This window comes from Xiphophorus maculatus, chromosome 8, assembly GCF_002775205.1.
Source record: "Xiphophorus maculatus strain JP 163 A chromosome 8, X_maculatus-5.0-male, whole genome shotgun sequence".
Lineage (NCBI taxonomy): Eukaryota > Metazoa > Chordata > Actinopteri > Cyprinodontiformes > Poeciliidae > Xiphophorus > Xiphophorus maculatus.
This window is the reverse complement of record NC_036450.1, coordinates 21,127,323-21,146,192: the sequence shown is the minus strand read 5'-3', so window position 1 is coordinate 21,146,192 and position 18,870 is coordinate 21,127,323. Positions and strand designations below refer to the sequence as shown.

The following is an 18,870-nucleotide window of genomic DNA, read 5'->3' as shown; positions in this document are numbered from 1 at the left end:
AAATCGCTACGAGTAACGGCTGCTTTCTGCTGAGCTGCCAAGGCAGCACAAGGGCAAGAGGTGAGGAGGCTGAGGGCACTTTGCCCCCTTCAAGATTGCGGTGCTCCACAATGGGAGTCCGAAAAGTGCTCCAAAATCAGATTCCAGCAGGATGGAGAGTGTTTGTGCAGGAGAAGGCTTTTATCAGCGGCAAACACTCACAGGAAGTCCGGTTTGGGGATTGTCCGTCCAATTCCTGCGTTCCACAGGAAGCTCAGCATAAAAGCAACTGAAACACGCCCAAAGACATTTCATTTGTCGCCAGCCGGCTCGCAAGGAGCACCTCAAATTGGTCGCAGGGGTGGGTTTAAGAAACAAAAAAATCTGCATTTTCAGAGCCCAACGAAAGTCAAGCCATAAAAAGCAACTGGGAGCATGAGGAGGTCCTCTGAGCCACGGGTCCGGCGGCTCGCGCCCGGGGCCGCCTGTCAGCCTGCGCGCGCACACACACCCGGTGAACGCATACTGCCTGGGTAAGATCAGCACACAGCTCACACACCTGCATTCTAACAATGTTCTTTTTGCATCAGTCCGTCGTGGACGTTCATTTTCAAAAGTATTACAGGTTTTTCGTTTTCACAGTGTTGAAAGTCACTCTGATTTAGTCAAATACTGAAGAACCAGACATTATTCCCGTTCATTGGATGCATCAAAGCTAAAACACAAAAAAGCATCTTAAAACCTATAAACACATCTGAAAACGACATGGGATTTCACGCACTTCTTTGAGTTCAATAAAAAGCAGATAAAGGTTAGGGGTGTGTGCTTCAAGGCATCAATGGAAATAATCTTGCAGTTCCTTCAATAGAAACTATAACTCCTATCGGAGAACCAACAGAATAATTGTTTTCTTGTCTTTTCGGATAATTGTCAGTAGGAATTAATTTGCTTCCCATGCAAAGTTTTGCATTTGCACAGCATAACGAGGTCATAAAGTAAATATTGCATAAGCATTATTGATGTAAATATATCATCCAAGACCAAAAGTGTCTTAGTCCGGTAAGTTAATGATAAAAACATTTATTTACTTGTAAATGTGTAGTTAATAATAACTATTCACACGTGTAATGTTTTTAACAATTTTTCATAAATATACTTAATAAATAAACAAGCCGTCAAGGCTTTATAAAATACCTAAATGAAATTAAACTTGAATGCATCAGACATTTAAAAAAAATAACTCAAAGTTGATTATTTCTGCTGTCAGTTAGATCCTAAACATGTTGGCCATGTCCACTGACTGCTGGGTGAGACTGGGAGTTCAAATAACACAGGACACTGAGATATTTTAATAAAATATATAATGAAATAACATAAACTTCTTTAAGATGTAAGGGAAACATTTGGAAGATTAAAACAAAACAAATTATGAATTGCACAACTATAGGGACGTATTTTTCATTAGGTATAGCATTCCAATTATTAAACTAGCTAAGGGCTAGTTTAGCTAGTTTAATAATCAGCTAAGCTAGCTAATTGTTTTTAAGACGCACATATCAAAAAAATTATACCATTGTCTGTTTTTATGAATTTATTTAGTTTAACTCTTTTATTATTTATTTTAGGAGATTAAAAATGATTATTCCTAAGAAAATGAATAAAAATAGCTTTATTTCGCAAGTGTTTCGCAATTGAGACAAACACATGAAGACATCTTTGATCTTTTGGTCAATATTACGTCACTCAGTCAATTAAGTCTCAGCCTAAAAGCGACTGACTGGCTCTTCTCTACTGACCAGCTGCCTGTCGTCAGCTTGTGAAGTTTTAACAGTGGGTTCTGAACGACAAGAGGGAAAGGGGGGAAAAAATAAAATAATAAAAAAAGTTAGCACAGCGTGTGGCGTGACGTCACCGCGGATCCCCTCCAAATCGCAGCGGGACAGCCAGCTGGAGGAGTGGGAGGAGGTCCTCCCATCACCCCCCATGCGCTCCTCTCTGACAGTCTGAGCTCCGGGAGAAACCTGACTGCTGGCGGAGCGTTATCCCCGGACTTTCACCTGAACAAGTAGAGCGGTTTTACAGAAGCCAGTTGGTTTTCAGTCGTCGTCACTGAAGGACTGTGTTTTGACTGGACAGACTGTGGGAAGGCTGATTGTTTTTTGCTGAACGGTTTGTAGTTGATTTGCTTCCCTATCCGTGCACGTCTTTAGTCTGTGTGTGTTCGTCCGCAGCATCTGTGTTTTTCGCCTAAAGGGACATACCCCCTTTCTCTGTCCGCTCAGTTTTATTTCTAAGAATCTTTAGCGTCACTTCAAGGTGCGGGTTAATGTTACGGGGAAGCGTAGAAATGATGGACGTGGGTCTTGGCGCTCGTATCTTAACATTGATGTTGTGAAACAGCACCACCCGGTGGCAGATGTGAACAATACAACCGAATTGCTTGGAGTTTGTTTGAGTTTTAATATTATATATTATTTTTGCTCTTTTGGGGAATAACCCATCAGTTTAGAATTACTAAGTCTGTTTTTGACCTTGGTTTACACTCTTGTCTGCTTCTAAGGTTATTTTGAGACAAAAAGTAGGGGGGGGGGGGGGGGGGGGGGAGCAGTTTTCTCGAACAGAATATCGTTTTATGACTTTCAAATTGCGTTTTGAAAAATATTTGATCAGTTTGTTATTTTCCGATTTAAATTTGACCAAAAGAGATGAAAGATTGCAGCAGCAACAACAACAAAAAATCCCTTTCGTTTACTGCCAAACATCTTTGTTACAGTGCTTACACTGTGCACCACACAAGGGTTGTACTGACCCGTCATTCAAATAAGCAAATAAAAATGTGGTCACAATGACTTTTACTTCCCTTTTCTTTCCTCTTGGGTTCTTTTGCCACCCACTGGTGGAAGGGCGTCCCGGGCAGAGAGCCATATTTCCCAGTAATCAAAACCCGCCAGTGATAAACAACTCCGTTTATTCACAGTTTGACAAATTTGCTAAAAATAAATTAGCACTGTGGCATCTGTGTCTAATGTTTCTCAAATTTAATCTTCAGATCAGAGGCGTTCACTATTGGATGTGGCATTTTTGGAAAAACAAACAGATACAGATTTCATAAATTTATATGGAATCCAAGGTCTGCTTTATACATAAGTAATATGGAATGACTATGCGGTTGTCAAACAAAACCAAGCTGATGTATAACTCATTTAAGACGTTTATATGCTCACTAGTTAGCCCCACAACAGGTTGTCCAGCATGAATGATGTAAATGAGTTGTGTTGCTTGTGGACTCTTAACTGGAAGTGAATCCCCGCATCAAATTCTCCTTAGAGCCCCGTAGAACTTTGGGCCAGGCTCCGATTCTCTGTTTGTCTCAAACACGTGATGTTTATCATGAATCGTTTTAAATGAAATGCACTTGTGAAATGGTTTACTGTTCCACTCTTTTTTGCATTCCGCCTCCCGCTGTAAATTTCTCCCTTCTTGTGTGCAGACACGCGCAAAACTCACATGCACCGGTCGTTTCAAAGTAGGCCCCTCTGCTGGCCCGCTGTGGTTTATGAATGAACACAGGCTTTACGACGGATCTCTGGGCCCGCGGCCAGCGGGGAGGGGTCACACAGACACGCACGCTGTCATCCGAGGATTACCGTCGCCTTCAAGATAACTCTGCTTCTCCGACAGGCTGCACTGTGTTATAACCTGCAATTGCACTCGGACGGCTTTAATGTGCAGGGAGAGATTTCCCAGGGGTTTAGTAGCCGTGTTAAAACTCGACCCATAGGCTGGCGGAAGCTGTTCTCGGGTCAGCTGGGTTTCACAGGTGGTCTGGGGTTATTATTTTTTTTGTTGTAATCTGCAGTATGTAATAATCTGTGCGAGAGGTGTTTGTCTCTCCTGCCTGGATCTTCTTAGAGTCAGAGAAGGTGTGGGCAGGGCCGGTCCAAGCTTTTATGAGGTCCTAAACAGGGGTGCAGTAGAGGGGGGGCCTTTAGTTGAGAGCACTTCCTGTGTATCCATATTGGGTGTTGTGTTTTTTGTGTGCATTCTTTATTCTACATCATTTGCCAAATTTGATATTGTGTTAAAAGTAAGTTTATTTATAAAATGAAAAAAAAAAGGTTTTAAAGTAAGACTTAGCATGTATGACTCACAAAACTATACAAGTTTTCCTTGCTATTTGTAAAATTGTTATGAGCTATCACTAAAATAAAAAAATGTTATAAAACAAAAAATGAAAAATAACTATAAAAACAGAACAAAGTGAGATTTTTGAACATTTGACTAAAGAAAATGACCTGAAAATGAAATCCAAAACTAGATTTTGTCACTTTTTTCCCCAAAACAAGCTGAATTAAAAAACATGAAGTTGCTGACAATTTTCAACTGAAGAGCATAAAAAACACAGAAAAGCAGCACAAATGGAAATTCACACACACACAAAAATGCAAAACAGACATCACAAAACGCATAAGAAGAAAAAATTAGGTGTGTCTCCATTCATTTTGTAAAATGTTCTAATTAATGTATTTTGTTTCCTAGTAGTAATTTATTAATATTATTTGTATCACTTTTTGCTACAGTTTTTTAAAAACAATTGCATCCTGATTTTTTAAAATTGTTTTGGCACACCAAGCCTTCCATACCTCCTATTTAACCTACCCCCACCACGACAGAGAAGCATCCTCAGCTAAAACACGCTTTTCTTCTCCCACTGGTTCTCAACACACATCAATAACTCTTCTACAGTCCGCTCTTCACTTGATCTCACTTGACGACTTCCTGCTCTTGAGTTTTAGCGTCTAAAAGCTGCTCTTCCTCACCTTTTTGTCCCCCTCCCCCTCCTCCTTATCCAATGCTAAATGACAAGCTTACACAGATTCCCACTGCTGTCTGCACTGATTTAAAGGCTAGTGTTCTGCTCTGAAAGCCGGTCCGGCTCTCTGAGACACGACGCAGCTGACGCGCGCTGAAATTAGTCCCGTCCCTCTTCGAGTCTGCGGACAAAGATGACCTGTGGCTTCGCAGGAATGAAGCCGTTTTTCTCTCCGCTGAACTTTTTCCCCAATTTCCCATCCAGATTGTGCAGAAGGAAATGTCATGTTTAACATGCCGTGATCTAAAATGTCTTTTTATTCTCTTTTTACACAGGTAGCTGGGGCCGTCGCAGACATCCTCCGTCATCCTCCTCTTCCCTCCGAGACAGAGTGTGAGAGCCCCAGCGAGGGAAACGTGGGAAAGAGGAAGAAGATGTACCAAGAGCTGCTCCTCTCCTCCGCCCTCCTCTTCCTCCATGTGATGGGCACTCCCCAGTTCCTCGGGCATCATGGGTAACGGCACTCGTAACTCTCTGTCTGCGTTTATCACCGCCTGTCATTTGGGATGTTCCCAAATGGCAAACATTCAGGTGGTCAGTCTCCCAGGGGCCAAAGATCAGGCGATTAAGAAGAGAGTAGATTTGCTGTCCTTTTTAGAGCTGATTTGGGTGGGGTGGGGGTGGACAAAAATAAACTAAACGAAGGGTTGAGCGCAGACAGGCAGGTCAAAGGTCAGCTTTTAACCAGGGCACAATCAGGAGCGATTGTACAAGTCGGGGGGTTTTAAATAGACACCGATACTGATATTGAGTAAGAAAACATGTCAAAAGTATCCATTTTAAGCCCGTATGAGATGAGGACGTTTTTTTCCTGCTGTCGTATAGCACGTGCCTGTTGCTGCACACTGCCACTAAGCTGGCTGAAGAGAAAGGTAAAGTAGGCAAGAAAGTTGGCTTTAACGCGTCATTTCTTTGGTCTGCTTTCCAGAAGGAGGGCGTGCAGCGGCGACCTCCGACACAATGTCATCCTGGCAACAGAGTCCTACGCCCAGCCGGTGCACAAGCCCTACATCACCCTGTGTCAAGGCCATCGCCTCTGCAGCACATACAAGTAAGATGCTCACACTTTTCTTTTCTTTTTTTTTTCTTAGTACTCACACAAAGCTTGAAAATGGCAGAAAACGTAGAGGGCCGGAGATGGAGGGGGGCAGACCAGGTCAGTTAAAATTTTAGTGGGGCAGAGAATTAAAAAAAAAATTGTATGTATTCATTTTGTACTTGTTTGTTTGGGTTTTACATTCATGTCTTTTCAGGCATATTCACCAAAATAAGCAACGTATTTGCATGCGATTGTGTATGTATGGCTGGTAATAGAGTGTTTGGGAATATGGAAGTGCTACTTTTATTTTTCCTTATTTTTTTTTCTTGGTGGAATGTCTGAAATAAATTCTTCAGTTCAATTCAACTGAAGAAGAAGACTCTGCATGCCTTTCTACTACACAAACAGGATTCTTTGAGGGGGGCGGTGGGGTCCTGAGGGTTGGCCAACATTTTTCAAGAGGGGGCTGTGGTCCAAATTTAGGTGCACCTCTGTAACAATGAGAGGAAAAAACGAAAAAAAAAAATCTTCACCCGGTCACAGCGCTGTCAAAACAGAGTTTTAATCAAGGCATCTGCGCACGTAAATAACATCTGACTGTGGCTAAGTATGGAGACGGAGCAACACATCTTCACTTTCTTTCACAAAAGGACGACCATGCTCACAAACCGTAACTGCACACAGCAGTGGGTCACGATGGCACATAGTTTGAGTGGAATCTAAATATCGAGCACTTTGTGTAACGACAGGAAATGAGCTGCCTGCCCGCAGAGACCAGTGCTTTGTTTATCTTGGACTCCACGCCAGCACCCTCCCAGTTTACCTTCTCCACATTTTTTTAATCCCTGTTAGCTTTTCTCTCACCAAAGCTCACTTTCACTTTTGGTCTGTTTTCTTGGGTCCTCATGCAAACATGTCTCCAGTCTCTAGTTTTAGCCTCAATTTATTGCTCTTAATTCCCCCCACCCCCTTCTCTGGCGGGCTAAACACACCGGGTTCTCAGCAGGCTGCAGCCAAAATAGCTGATTATAGATCTGACTGCTGCCAGCCTCTTCTCTTCTGAACCCGTGGCTTGACTTTTCCACCAAGTTACTAAAACTCACCTATGGTCACACAGTCTCATCACAGAGAAGGCTCTGCTGCACCTCAAATGATCCGTAACCTCTGGGATTTCGCTTGTCTTCACAGAACAACGTACTCGTTAGCTTACCGGCAGGTGAGCAGGATAGCGTCGGCCTCACATTTCTACCCAGACTGCTGCCCCGGTTGGCGGAGATTTCACTCACACAACTGCAACCAAGGTGAAAGACGGTTTTAAACGAGGCTGTGTTTAATGGTTGAACTCTGCTGCCATCTTTATTTAGCCTACCTCCAGATTAGCTGGTCCTAAAGGCTTAAGCTGACAAGTAGCCTGAAACGGGCCAAGACAGCAGAGATTTTTAGCAACTTCTATTTCAAAAAGAAAATATTACCAAAACTATATGTATAGTTAGATTTGCATTGGGTAGGTATTTACCAACAACCTGATGAGTGTTTACACAGGAAATGGAGAACGGAGGCGGTGCACCACCAAAGATCTTCCTGTGCGAAACCGCTTCTGAAAATTGGATATTTAAAAGGTTCTGGTCAGAACAACAGTCTGTATCTGTGTATCAGCTCGTGCGGTAGTGCTAAGAAAATGTCCACGTCTTAGCACTACAATAATATTTAATATATATATTAAAGTATATATACATATATACTTTAATATAATTTAAAGTATATTTGTTGTGTGAACTATTAAAACAGGCAATTACAGGCGTCTTTTAAAAGGGGATCCCTTGCGTTTGCAGATGTTAGCTCTTCTCAGGCAGCTGTGGTCTCCAACATCAGAACACACTGCTGCTTCACTGCAGTAAAATGTTATTTTAGATTTATATTTTTATATAAGATTATTATTATTGTTATTATTTTCTATTATGCAGTTACTCTAACCAGAAACATGTTCCGTGTTCTAGATGTGTTTCACACAGGAAGACAATTGGTGGCGCACCGTCTCTATTCTACAAAATGAAAGCAACCTTTTTTGTGTAAATACAGTGTACAGTACAAACATGAGGATGGTTTAACGGTTCACATAGTATTCACAAGAAAATATAGATTGCAATGTTATAATAAATCTGACTATAAGGTTTAATTTCCTGTACAGAACTCTGAATTTTTTGTTGTTGTCTTGATTCACAGTTTGCTGAATGAAAACAAAAACGTAAACAGGTCCGCATTAGATTTCTTCACTTTAACGGGCCATTTTCATGCGATGCCACGTTTCGTGTCCCTCTGGCTGATCCAGTTTTATGCCAACCAATTTGGCTCATAACGGAAAGACAACACATTCATTTCACCACAATACTGTTTGCCGAGTCGATTTAAAGTAATAATCACGAATCGGTTGTGTTTTTGTTTTTTTTAATGAATATTTTTGGATGTGTTCCCCAGCTCTGTGTGCAGAACCCTGTGCTAATGGCGGCACCTGTTTGAAACCCAATAAGTGCGCGTGCCCCCCCGGCTGGACGGGACACCGGTGCCAAACGGGTACGCAGAGACCACATTCAGATTCACCTGAGGAGCTGTACTTAAATCCATATGCATACTCAGGACTTCCTTTCTTTCTTTCCTTCTTCTTCTTCTTTTTTTTTTAACCCCTTTTTTGTTCCCGGCTGTCAGATGCGGACGAGTGCGGCGGGCGGCAGCCGTGCGCCCAGCTGTGCGTGAACACAGCTGGGAGCTACAGATGCGCCTGCAGAGACGGCTTCACGCTTGCCGGAGACGGACGGTCCTGCCACCAGCTTCCACCTCCGCCGCCGTCTCCGTCTACGACACCCACCCAGGGCAGCCAGGCAGCAGTGGGTGGCCACGCCGACGCGGGTAAACGAGCGCCGCGAACTGCATATTTTCATGTTCTGCAGCAGGACGGAGGAAGAAAACATGACCAGCTTCGCGGTCCATTATTACTTTTGGTACGCGCTATGCCACTCTCAACTCGTACCGTGAGTAATAATGCACTGCGACTGGTGCCGACTCCAGACTGATGTTATGCGCGGCTGGCTCCATGCGGTGAGACTGGGATCATTTGGACTTTGATAATGACTGCATGTCCCGTCGCTTAAGTAAACATCTGCATTTAATCCGGCTCCCGAGCTAATGCACACATGTTTTCACCTCACACACTCCATTAGTTCTCCATTAGAAATGTTAGATTTTTGTCTCTTTGTAGGCAAAAGCCTTTAAAGTATTTGTGCATTCTTCTCGTTTTTCAGTTCCTCACGTTAATTTTGCAAACTGAAGTGTGCTTTATTGGGGTTTTATGTGACAGACCGACACAGAGTGGAGCAAAATTATATAGTGGAAGGAAAATTATGTGTGGTTTTCAAAAATCTTTACCAAAAAAAATTAATTCAAAAATCTAAAATATGCCATCATTTTGTTGTTGTTGTCAGTCAGAACCACCTTTACCTGCAGTTACAGCTGCAAGCTTCTTCTGTTAAGATCAATATTCAAGTTTTCCAACAGATTCTCAAGCAGGTTAAAGTCTGGACTTTGACTGGACCAGTCTTACACATGAACATACTTCAGCCTTAACCAAGAAGGTGACTTCTAAAGACAATGGAAAGGTGCAGCAGTTTTATTAGGAGTATTTAGAAAGACTTTAGAAAGAACTTACAAGGGCCCAAAATATATATATACATATATATATATAACCTAATGCATGTTTTGAAAATGTTGTGCTTTGCTTAAAACTCACTGGCCCAAATCAGGTAAGCCGTACTAATATTTTTGGATTTTTCTAAATATAAACACTAGTTAAGTACTTGAAAATTCTGAAATTATTGTACATCGTTTCAGAAACAAAGTGGAGCGTAAAGATCTACCTATAAGTGTGCCATGATTTGCGTCAGTAAAAAAAAATCTTGCTTTTGAGTGGGGCACCAAAACTGGCTCAACCCAGGGGCCCCCGTCCTTCTCAATCCGGCCCTGGGTATTTGAGTCGAGGGGATTTAATGTCACACTTCTAAAGATAAACTATGTCTGGAAAACCAACTGGAAAGCATTTCCACGTCGCAGCTGTGCTCCGGTTTGTGTTGGTGGCTCGCATAAAATCTCAGTAAAATACATGTCAGTTTTTGTGTGTTTTTTTTTATCGTGACAAAAATGTGGAAAAAGTTCCAAGCCTTTTGCTAGGCAATGTAGCCTCAAAACAATACACAACCGCCCCCACCTCTGACTCTGCTTTATGTCTCCAAATGTTCTTGACCCCAAGATTTTCCTTTCAAGTCCCATTCCGAGTCCGCGTTGTTGCTCTTTTGGGAAATTGTGCAACAACAACAAAAATAAAAAATAAAAAATTGAAGTAGACGTAGCTCTTCCTGATTTCGTCAACTCTTTCCAGCCTGGGGGATTTTTTCTTTCTCTCTTTTCATTTTTTGGTGAGTCACCTAACTGTGAAATCAAAAGGGGGAGATTTGGACGAAGGGAGGGGGTGGGGGGGGGGGGGTGCTGTCTCCTGCACTCAGAGTAAAAGAAATATCTGTGCATAAACGAGAGATTGCCAAATCTCCCAGGCCTTCCTCCTCCTCCTCTTCCTCCGAACTCCCCTCCATCTATCAGAGTTTCTTCTGGAAACTGACCACAAGCTCCGAAGGCGACCGTGATGGATCGGCTGAGTCGGCGCGAAACGCACAGAAGAGCAGAAAACATGACAGAGAATTTAGGGATTTTATTTTTATTTTTGAGGGGGGGGGGAGCGCATGCCTGCAGACGGGCTTCTGCGAGCCGTTTCGCTCGAGAGACGTCTTTCTATTATCTGCTCATATACACATGTCGGAGGGATGTTGATGGAGATCACGAGTGTAAACAGAGGCTCGGGGAGCCGACTCTCGCTCTGCCAAGATGCATTGGATCGCGTTTAAGCTTTTCAGCCTCCCGCCTTTTTAAATTTTTTTTCATCCACTCTGTTCTTGGCCGGGGCTTGTGTTCTCATTCCAGCTCCATCAACTCTGTCTGCTGGGGGTCATGCACCTCAGTTTGTTCCCCTCCCCCCACCCCGTCGTCTCCCAATCTTTTCCCTTTTGCACCTCCTCCTTAGCTTATTCCACTCCAGTGTGGACCACATCTGGGAGAGATTGAACATCTCCCCGTCCGTCTGCGGAGGTGCAACCAGAGAAGTGGAAGGAGAGGCCGGGTGGTGGTGGTGGTGGTGGTGGGAGGGTTGTTCTTAAATCCTCATCCTGGTCAGAGTCCCCGTCTCTGGAAGGAACATTCCCCCCTTCGAGGGGCTCTGAGCCAGACGCTACCGATTCACAGGAGGGTTTGAGCGTTTTGCTCGTCTATTTCTGGTCATTTCGTGTCTCCCCCCCCTCCCACTGGCTGTTCCCATGGCTTCACTGCCTTGCAAAAAAAAAGAAAAGCTAAAGCATTTTTCACTTCTTGTTCACAGAAAGTTGTGAATAATGGTGAAGTTGAAGGGGAGAGAAAAAAAAAGTGGTTTTAAATAATCATTTTGAATAAAAGTGTCACCTTTGAATTGAACCCTGCTCACTCTGAAATCACTAAGTGCAGTCCAGCGCAACAAAATGGCCTCCAGAAGTCGCTTTATTGGTGGAAAAAGTGTGTAACTTAAGTTCAACATAAATACAGTTGTTCTACGAAGGGGTCGGTAGTTTGTTAGAGATTAGTACAAAAAAAAGGTGCTTGTGTTAGTCATTTCATTTTCTATTTGTGGCCCTTGGAAAGATTTTGTATAGTCCAAGAACGGTACAGAGCTAATGATTTATTTTACTTTTGTTTTTTTAGGGGTTGATTCTCCCAAACAAGAGATGTTCTTCTCAAACTGGAAAATATAACTCTTAAGTGCTTGTCTTTTATTAACCACATGTTTGGCTTGCATAAGCAAGCAGCAAATTTATTGTTATCAATAAAAGACAAAAAAAAACAAACACTTTTGTGACCCAAAAGTGCTTTAAACCTGAAACTTTGGATGGAAGCCGGTAGCGACAGTCAGATTAGCCTAAATGACCCTTAAAACCAACGGAGAGTCTCTGGCAGCACCAAAAATGACTGGCAGAAAATTCAGTCGATAAATATCCAGGTGAAATAAAATGTACAGATTTTAGATTTTAATTTGTAAAAAAAAAAAAAACAATAGGTTGGATATCATGTATCTTTTCCTTGCACGTCATAAACTCCCACTAAGTTGTGTTGGTCCGACACATAAAATCCCAACAAAACACGCTCATGTTCGTTATTGATTTCTTTGCCTTAAATTCACACAGTTTGCTTTTGCAGCCTCACAATCCAGACGCAGTTTTTTTGTTGTTGTTGTTGTTGTTTTTTTTACCATTATTATTCTTATTTTTGGTGTCTGAAGCGTTTCAGTCACTCGTTCCTTCCGTGGCCGCTCATGCGCGGTCGCCTACAAATCGTGACGCGTGTGCGTTTGTCTGCGTGTCTCCTTCCAGGAGGAAGCTTCGGCCTGGCGGAGAACGTCACGGAGGAGGTCCAGAGCCTGAGGAACAGAGTGGAGCTGCTGGAAAAGGTAGACGAGTGAGCGAACTCCTGAACACGTGTTGGCGTTAAATAGAGACCCCCTCCCACACACCCGTCCGGCCTGGCTCCACGGGAACCTTTCTTGGTCTTGTGTTGTAGGGGGACAAAAAAAAAAGAACAAAAAACACCTGAATTATTGTTGTTCCTAATAGCCTACCCTGAAACAAAACAACATTATTTCGCTTTACAAGGTGGCTAAACCTTGTAAGGCGAAACCAAACGAGGAGAAGCAGCTTTCAGCATCTATGCGCCACAAATTTGGAACAAACTTCCAGAAAACTGTAAAACAGCTGAAACACTGACTTCTTTTAAATCTCGACTAAAAACCCACCTGTTTAGGATTGTATTTGAAACGTAATCAATTACACATTTATTGATGGAACTTGACTTAATGCTGTGTTTTGATTCTATGTTGCATTGTGTTTCTGTGTTTGTAATGATGTAAAGCACTTTGAAATGCCTTGCTGCTGAAATGTGCTATGCAAATAAAATTTGATTGATTGATTGATTGATTAAACCTTTGCACCTTTCGCTTCCCGCAGAAGCTGCAGCTGGTGTTGGCGCCATTCAGCAGCTTCTTCCCGCCGCCGCTGGACGACAGCTTCCCGGAGAAGACCACCCTACTGTCCCACTCCTTCCGGCAGCTGGACCGCATCGACTCCCTCAGCGAGCAGATCGGCTTCCTGGAGGAGCGCCTCGGCACATGTGAGCAGCCGAGCGCTTGGCGTTGGATTCCTTGTTGCTCTCAGAAGAAGGAGGGGAAAATAAATAAATAAATAAATAAAAAGAAGTATAAAAAAAAATCGCTGGATTTAGTCCAAAGTTACAGGGAAAGTTATTTTCCAGGAAAGAAGGGCTCCAGATAGCAGCTAAAAGTGCAGATAAGACGACTGTCTATAATGTAATACGGTTAATAAATTTATTATTATTAACATAATGAAATAACATGGTTAAATCTTTAGCGTGTAACATCATAATGTCCCTGGCTGTGTAATGATAGCTTAAATATAAAACAAAAGACACAAACAAAGTGATATATTTGCTCTTAAATTATAATCTAATTAAGAAAGAGCGGAGTAAAGCGTCTCCAGACGAGTTTCCTGGCCAAGAAAATCTCATCTGGAGACATAAAAAAATTAGCATCGAAGTATAAATGCGGCAGATATTTCCAACAATCAGCCTGAGGCTATCCAAATAACAGTTTTTAATGCTTTTAAAAAAATATATACTATTACAAAACTCCAACCTTGAAGGCTCCTCGTTCGTTCAAACGCCTCTAGAGGCGGGAAGGATCCTCACTCTGGAACGGCACCAGATTCTGTTTCATCTTGATCAGCACGTTAAAAATCTGACATCTTTTTCTTTCTTTTTTTTCCCTCTCTGCTCCTTTTCCATTCGTGTTCATGCTGTCGTAACTCTCTCCACATTCTCTCCTCCAGGCTCTTGTCAGGAGAATTAGCGGACAAGAAGGAAAAAATCGTCAGAAGCCATCTCAGAGCTTTTGTGACGCATGCACCCGCACAAATGTTTGATTTTTTTCCCCACCATTCCAAAAAGAAAAATTCAGTGAAATTAGTTTTTTGTTGTTGTTATTTTTGGTTTTCTAAGTTGAGTCTCTCCGTATGGGGTCTTGATTTTTTTTTTTTTTTTGCAACGGTACCTGCAGCAGCGGGTCGGCCTCGCCGCCCTGCGTCGGTCGAAGCTTGACGTATAGCCACTCGCATCAGTGCAGCTGTGTTCTCCTGTGTCAGAGCTCCACCCTGGTCCCGGGGCCTTTTGCACACATCTGTATTTATGTATTTAAGTTATGGTCACCTGTAGGCATTCCTAAGTGCTCTTAGTTTTGATCTAGTTTTGTAACGTTTTTTTGTAATAAAAGTGTGAATTAAAAAAACAAACTTGTGTATGCGTGTTCAATCAGTATCAAACACATAAATGAATTGCTTTGCAAAAACATCATTTTTGTATGTTTTCAATGAAATGCTGTAGGATGGAAGTAAATACGGGACAGGCCAGGGATGAAAAATAAAAACCTTCTGCTAAAAGAGTTTCCATAAAGAGCAGTAGCAGATATCCTTGAGATGTTTTAGGGTGTAAAAATTATTTTAAAACTGTGAGGAGGGGGAGAAGTCATGGTTGGATATTTTTTCGCTAATGAATCTCTTCAAGTCATATAACAAGGTTTTGTCAGATGGGGTTATGGCAGTGGGTATGGTTGCTCCAATAATAACAGAGTGGCTGGTTAAGGTGACCGTGACCCTGGCTCAAAAAAAGGTTGCATTTGAGTCAGAAGTCAGATAAGAAGAGGATTAAAGCCTGAAGCAATAGGTGCCTGAACTGATGTCAGAAATATGTTGCGATAACAAAACACACACACAAAAAAGTACCTGATCTTTTTGTTTTTTTTCATGAGAAGCAAGCTGCCAAACCATCTGCTTTGAAATGAGTGCTGATGGACGTTCAAGTGAGTGAATCCTGAATTTAAGACGTTTTAACGTGGCTGCTACTTTTACAATTTCTTTTCTTCTTAGACGAGTGGAAACAGCTTCTGAACTAAATAGGAGCCGTTTCTACTCTCAGCCCATAAACACTTGTAGTAAAGTAGTGGAATGAAGCAGGGAACTAGTATTGAAACATGCTCAAAAAGGCATAGAAACCCAAGAAGTCATCTTTTTTTTTTTCCTCTAGTGTTTAGAAAGTATCAACGCTACTACAGACAAACCAATATCAGCTGGTGGAATATTAACCAATGACCTATTAAAAAAAAAAGGTTCTGATTAACAAACTATTACACAGAGTGGTACGTTCGGTAAAATGATTGAGAGGATCATCTTTTTTTTTTTTTTTAAAAAGAGTTGCGGGATACCTGTATCTGCCACAATGGCATCTAATGCACAATCACTACGCAAGACTCCACTTTCGAGCAAAAGAGTGTCGGTGCTTGTTTGATTTGAACAAATCAGGGAATCACCAGGACAGATGTGGTCTGGTCAGATGAGGCAAAATGTCATTGTGCAAACCACGTTTGGAGAAACACGGGAAAACTGAAACGTTATGTTGTGGGCTTTCTTGCAGCATGTGGTGCCAACAGTTTTTAACAGGTGCATGTAAATGTAATATTACTGTCTCGTTTAGAAACTTTTATACAAAACAAGAACTTCCATAGAGCCACTTAAGAAAAGAAAAAAAAAAACAGTTTATTTTCCTCCAATGCAAAGGATTCACCTTTACCAAGAATAGGACAGCAGAATATACATTCATACATACGTCACTCACACAAGGCTCGGCTCTATTGCTCCTATGCATCCAAATTTCACTTTGGCTTAAGAAAAAGAAAAACAAAAGGGCGGGGAGAAACAGATATTTTTAATATCTTAAAATTATTTCCTACATGTTAAAGAAGCGCCCAAAACTTAACAGTAATGATTGCTTTAGAGCCGGTTGCATCAATAGAAATAATAATACAAAAAAAAAAGGTAGTAGTAGAATAAAACCAGAAAAATAACAGAATGTATAATGTACACTTTGTATTTTTGGAACAATCCAGTTTGGTAGAGTGCTTTTAAACATTTGGACAAGTTGCTGTAGAGTTCAAATATTTCTCTAAAAACAAAAGAAAAAAAAAGGCAACCATCTGATCTAACCTAGAAAAACCAACAAAAAAAAACGTTTAGTTATTAGTAGTACTGAAGTATATTCAGATGCCATCTAGGCTCTCTTGTGTATTAGAAGTGGGAATCCCTAAAACTACCGAGTACAAACAGTAGGGTACAGATTGAATATGTACGTCTAGATCAGTGGTTCTTAACCTTTTTTGAGGTACCGAACCCATCAGTTTCATATGCGCATTCACGGAACCCTTCTTTAGTGATAAATAAATTTTTTTTTTTCAAAATTCAAGACATACAGTACAGACCAAAAGTTTGGACACACCTTTTCATCCAATGAGTTTCCTTTATTTTCATGACTATTGACATTGTAGATTCACACTGAAGGCATCAAAACTATGAATAACACATGTGGAAATATGCACTAAACAAAAAAGTGTAAAACAACTGAAAATACCCCTTATATTCTAGTTTCTTCAAAGTATCAACCTTTTGCTGTGATTACTGCTTTGCACACACTCTGCATTTTCTTGATGAGCTTCAAGAGGTCGTCACCTGAAATGGTTTTCACTTCATAGGTCAACCTGCCCTGTCAGGTTAATAAGTGGGATTTCTTGCCTTATAAATAGTCATGAAAATAAAGAAAACCCATTGAATTAGAAAGGTGTGTCCAAACTTTTGGTCTGTACTGTATATATATGTTGTTTTTTTGCTGGTGCACAAAATGAGCCGTGCATGAACGTCATCTTTGCTCAAAGAACAAAACCATGAACTCACAGCAAGTTACAGTGTTACTTCACTCTGGCCCCCAAAAAATATTTCGGCCCCATAAAAGAATTTCAGCCCCCAAAAATATTTTTTAACTATTTTACTAATTAAAAATAAATTTGGATTTTTTTTCAAAGAATTACATTTTTTTTTAATAACTTAATTTTTTTTATTTTAAATTTAATTTGTTTTTTGTCACTTTGAATCCACAAAATACTTTTTTGGGGCCAGAATAAAGTTTTGCACAAATAACATGCCTGCAAATCAGTGTGACTTCTGCTGTTTGTCTTTGGGAGACCAGTTCAGAGAGGCGTGGCTTCACCTGGGCAAGTGCATCTTCAGAGCAAAGTCTGTTCATTTACTTCTTTTTTGCTCGACATATTTAGTATGGATTAAAATATTAAGAAAGAAACCACACGACGTACAACTACGACAGCCGCTGACACTGCGTGCACTAAATTTCCCGCAGCACTGATTGGCCGAGCAATGTAACATGATCCTCTGCAGCAAGTGATGGCCAAGCGGGGCGCGTCATCACGACTTTACACAAGTGTGTCTTTACCTCCGCGGCAGAGGCTGCGCCGAACCCCTGAGACCGACTCATCGAACCCCTGGGGTTCGATCGAACCCAGGTTAAGAACCACTGGTCTAGATGAACGAATCCATTACTCTGAAGGACTGTGTTTATAACAAGCTGGGAGAAAATTTGCAGCTCAAAGAAAAAACTTCTAGGTGCTTAAACCTGCTGTACGCTACAGAACAGAACAGATACGGCACCCTGATGAGAGACGTGCAAAAATACTTCAGAAAAACCTAACTTTTAATTTGAGTACATTTTGTTGTTTTAACCCCTAGTGGTACCTATAACATAAATGTATTAGTTTTATGTATTTTTATGCTTTCTTTAAAAAAATAAAATAAAATATTAAAAAAAGGTTGATCAGCACCTAATGAAACTTTGACATTTAGGTGACAGTACCTACATGGTCAAAAGAAGAGAGAAAGAAAAAAAACAACCTTTTTCTGACTTAAAGACCATTAGTTAAACTCTACTTGGGAGTTTAAATGGAACAAAGTGCTTTGGTCAAATTAAACCTGATTTTTTTCTTTTTTGGCACCAGACACTCTTATTGTGAAGTACGTTGGAGGACCTGTGATGCTGCGGGCACGTTTTCCAGCCAGTGCGCCTTTAAAGTGTCCAAGCGATCATTCACTTTTTGAAATACTAGGGCAATTATAAAAAAGAAAAGAAAAGAAATTTGGGAATTGGGGTATTTTGGTAGGATAATGGACGAAAATATTTGGTCAAAGTCTTCAGACACAATACCAACCATCTTGCATTTCACCCTCTAGACCTAAAACCAACAGAAAATCTGCAAAAGGACAGAATTCTGGTCAATCTAGAGACGATTCCCCAAGAAGTACGCTTCCTTGCTATGAATGCTTCAACCTTTTAAAACATTAGTATTAGTTTGTTGCACAAAGTATGTGCAACAAAATTATTTCTATTCACTTGTTTAAGATGATCAGATTGCTGAGGAACGTTTCATTAGCAATCAACAATGTTCTGTTTCCCTGGTACATAAGTAATATGCGACACATTTCTATTCTGCCACGTTTCAAAACAGGGAAGACGAGAGAACATGTCTTTAAATTAAGTCAGAGGTCTGTCTACGCAATATGCAAGTTCTCCAAACTTGCGTAGTTTGAATGTATCGCAGACATTTCAGTGTAAAATCTGCTACTGAGGAGAAAAAACAAACATTTTTAAGGATTTTCAACCAATTTTTTAGGGGTTACCAAAAAATGGGGGCTGCTGTAGCTAAAAATAATAATAATAATCAAAAAGTAAAGAACAAAAACAAGATCTTGAACACTGCAGTACATTCTTAAACGGTGTTTGATGGGCAAAACAGGTTACAGTGTAAAGGCAGTGAGTAAAACCTGCAGGCAAAAATAACAGGAAGTCAGTCAGTCTGATGTGGTTAATATAAGTTAATGCTAGAACATAATACACAACA

General features: G+C 41.1%; 1 protein-coding gene across 3 annotated transcripts; it reads left to right on the top strand.

Annotated features, from left to right (window-relative positions):
• The first annotated feature begins 279 nt into the window (after nt 1-279).
• egfl7 (EGF like domain multiple 7) lies at nt 280-14,371 on the top strand. 3 transcript variants are annotated; one of them, XM_023338449.1, is made up of 9 exons: nt 281-512; nt 5,128-5,306; nt 5,781-5,903; nt 7,080-7,192; nt 8,367-8,462; nt 8,595-8,795; nt 12,386-12,462; nt 13,016-13,178; nt 13,913-14,371. In XM_023338449.1, the coding sequence occupies exons 2-9, from the start codon at nt 5,227-5,229 to the stop codon at nt 13,930-13,932; spliced, it is 873 nt and encodes a 290-aa protein (XP_023194217.1). In that variant the 5' UTR covers nt 281-512; nt 5,128-5,226; the 3' UTR covers nt 13,933-14,371. The 3 variants fall into 3 exon arrangements, with proteins under 3 accessions (XP_023194215.1, XP_023194217.1, XP_023194216.1); XM_023338447.1 differs by having other exon boundaries at nt 280-512; nt 13,016-14,371; XM_023338448.1 differs by lacking the exon at nt 281-512 and adding an exon at nt 1,976-2,148 and having other exon boundaries at nt 13,016-14,371.
• The last annotated feature ends 4,499 nt before the right edge of the window (nt 14,372-18,870 follow it).

Excerpts from the sequence above, each read along its gene's own strand:
- egfl7 (XM_023338447.1), top strand. The coding sequence starts at position 5,227 with ATGTACCAAGAGCTGCTCCTCTCCTCCGCCCTCCTCTTCCTCCATGTG. Across the intron at positions 8,463-8,594 it reads GGGACACCGGTGCCAAACGG|ATGCGGACGAGTGCGGCGGG; the intron begins GTACGCAGAGAC and ends CCCGGCTGTCAG. Across the intron at positions 12,463-13,015 it reads GAGTGGAGCTGCTGGAAAAG|AAGCTGCAGCTGGTGTTGGC; the intron begins GTAGACGAGTGA and ends CGCTTCCCGCAG.